The sequence below is a fragment of the Chlorocebus sabaeus genome, chromosome 22 (genome assembly GCF_047675955.1).
Source record: "Chlorocebus sabaeus isolate Y175 chromosome 22, mChlSab1.0.hap1, whole genome shotgun sequence".
NCBI classification, from domain to species: domain Eukaryota; kingdom Metazoa; phylum Chordata; class Mammalia; order Primates; family Cercopithecidae; genus Chlorocebus; species Chlorocebus sabaeus.
The window spans coordinates 7,760,341-7,763,437 of record NC_132925.1 but is presented as its reverse complement, the minus strand read 5'-3'; the positions used below and the strand labels follow the sequence as shown (position 1 = coordinate 7,763,437).

Below are 3,097 nucleotides of genomic sequence, written 5' to 3'. Positions count from 1 at the left end.
CTACCTCATTAATTTCCAGTACTCCATTTGAGGAAGCAAACAGGATTCAGGATAGAAGTAAATTACTGATCCATTAAAATGTTTAACTCAATATTAAAACAGAAAGAAATGTCTGTATGTTATGTACACATTCCTGGAACTTAGTGCCTGATGATTTGCTATTCATTTGAAATTCTAATTCTTGTATAGTCATTTTTATTATTCTTTTTACCAAAAATATATATTGAGGAAGAAAAGACATACCTATGAGTTTTAAATGATCTGATTAAATTTGTTCTGTATTGGTGAATATCACGCGTTTGCTTTTTATGTTATTCATCTGAAATGTATACAGTAGTATATGCCTTTTCAAAGATGATTTAGAAACCAGAACTGTTTATAATTCCATTATGTGAATTTCTCTATTATCAAATGCCCATTTATAGAAGTTTCTTTTCAGAGATAATTGAACCTAACTCTGATATGTGACATTTTCATTTCTGAGATGATATAACCTTTATCCTTTACACTAAGGTAGGTTGAATGTGATATATGTGACAGCCTTATTTCTTATCTGAGATAAAATAGAAAAGTACAAGTTCAATTTCTAGGTGACTGTGTATTAAGGAATATTGCACTCTGTTGGAGAGCAGAGAAATTAGTTATTGAATACAATATAAAAAGGCCCATCTGGCCTTGTTTTTTGAATTTTGGTGCACATGTTAACAAGTGAAAGTTTTACTAAAAGCAGATAGTATAAAATAAATTTTAGCTACAGATAAACTGAAATTAACATTTTAAAAGTTCTTACTAACAGAGGTAATTTCAGGTTTGGGGTTATTCCCTTTAAAAAATAATAAAGAATTTAAGTTACCCAAATTAAATATGAGTGTGACTATTTGTAATGAAATGATGTATCATGATAAATTATACATTTTTAAGTTTCACAAATACCATGAACTTCATGAAATCCATAAAAATAATATATTTGTTTTACTTAATAAGTTTACATATTTTTAAAAGTTTTTTTGCTATTTTAATTAAATGTTATTAGATGTATTATTTTCCAAGTAGAGGAAAAAAGCATAGTTTATATTGTCATCTAGAATAATTGATCAAACTAATTGTTTTTAAATAACACTTTATTAGTAATTGAATACAAATTGCTAAGATTTATGCAAATTTAAAAAATATTCTCTAAAGTTGTTTTCATATGTGTAATATTTGTAAAGTTTTCCATAGCCTACTTTTTGACCTCCTCTACTTTAAGCCTCATTGCTCTTTCACAAACTTCCAACTTTATTCCTGTGTAGTAACATTAGCGATTTTATATTTTGCTGAGTGGTAAAAACTAACTTGTCCAAAATTCATCCTCTATAGATTCAACTTCAAGGAAAGGGAACGGTTTCTTATAGTGCTCCAAGAAAATCATCTAGTCCTTGTCAAACATGACACATTGATGCTGGTACGTCCATCCCACACTTTATATCCAGTTACACCAGAAGATGGAGAGAGGTAGTAATTCTACCACTACTATGTCAGGTTGTCCACAAGGCTCCAACTCCTGAGCACAACATGAGAAGGGTGGTGCTATTGCCCACCACAACAGTGAGTTACCAGGACACGGGTCAGACCATATTGTTCTTATATCCATAACCTGCACTCAACAGGGAGAATGGTGATGATTTCTGGGTCTGATTTGCTGGATTTTTATGGTAAAGCCAAGAGTAGGTCACCTGCTACTGATTCTATGTCCATAGTTTTCTCTAGTGAACACCACTCCAGGTGGCCAAATGTTTGTGTGTGCTGCTTGGCCATCTGTCCTTGTTGGCACAATATTCACTGAGAAACTAATAATAAAGGACACCCTTTGTTGTAATACAGTTGATTATTCAACAAATTATGAAAGATACGTTGTTCATTTTTCATGTCTTCTTTTTGGATCCTGCCTATTAATTCAACATTGTCTTGGATGGCTTGAAAATAGAGCAAATCCTTCAAAGTTAGTAGTAAATCACAGTTTTGCATACAAAATAAACTTTGTTTTATTAGGAGTACATTATTTTTGTAAAAAATATAATCTGAAGTAATTGTTAGGTAATTTTTTTTTTCAGCCCAGAGGTCTTTTGTTTTATTATTTTATTTTTTTTAACACCTATTATGCCAAGAATTCATAGGGAATAGGTTCCAGCAGCTCAGGCTCCTTCCCGTTGGTTCTCACAAAGTGTGCTTCTCTGGGTGGAGCCGGCTGGCACTTCAGTTGAACCCAGGTACCTTTCTCTTCGGCTTCTTTCTTTATCTGATCATTTTCCTTCACATGTTTCAGGAAGTTATCTTGGCTCTTAGAGTGCCTAATGTGCTCAATACGCACATTAATTCTCTTGGCAAGAATCTTGCCCTTAACTTGTTTGTTTACAACAATGCCAATAGCATGCTGGGTAACAATGTAGACTCTTCCAGTTTTGCCATGGTAACACTTGTGGGGCATTCCTTTTTGAACAGTGCCCATTCCCTTGATGTCTACGATATCACCTTTCTTATAGATTCGCATATACGTGGCCAAAGGAACAACTCCATGTTTTCTAAAAGGCCTAGAGAACATATATCGAGTGCCTCTCCTCTTTCCCTTTGTGTTCATCATTTTGGCAAATTACTGGAAGATGGTGGTTCTGGCCCATTAGGTAATATTTTTTAAGTAAATATTGACTCCCAAATGAACTGTTTCGACCAAGGAAGTGATTCAAATATTATTATTTCTCAGGCACCCATGATAGATACAGTACTTATAAACAAATTTCCTGCTTTCTTGAACTTAAATTTCCTGGAGTGATACAGAGATTAAATAAACATACAATATATTTTGATGTAAAGATAAACGAAGCAGTAAATGGAAGAATAGGTTAGACCAGTTAGCGAAGTTTTTATGAACTGATGATAATACTGAAGGTAACGTTCATGTTTTAAGGTGAATGATCAAATGGTAAATATAAAATTAACAGTTCCAGTTAAAGTTGCTAGTTTTTCCACTGGCAAAGATAGTGTTTCATGAATAAACTCTGTTTCCCTAAATTGATTTTAATTATCATATTCAAATCAGCAGCTTTCAAATATAGAAATG

General features: G+C 32.7%; 1 protein-coding gene across 1 annotated transcript; it reads right to left on the bottom strand.

The window, feature by feature from the left end:
- Positions 1 to 2,069: 2,069 nt before the first annotated feature.
- LOC103228571 (large ribosomal subunit protein eL21-like) lies at positions 2,070 to 2,620 on the bottom strand. Its single transcript, XM_038002593.2, has one exon. The coding sequence runs from the start codon at positions 2,618 to 2,620 to the stop codon at positions 2,138 to 2,140; it is 483 nt and encodes a 160-aa protein (XP_037858521.2). The 3' UTR covers positions 2,070 to 2,137.
- Between the last annotated feature and the right edge of the window lie 477 nt (positions 2,621 to 3,097).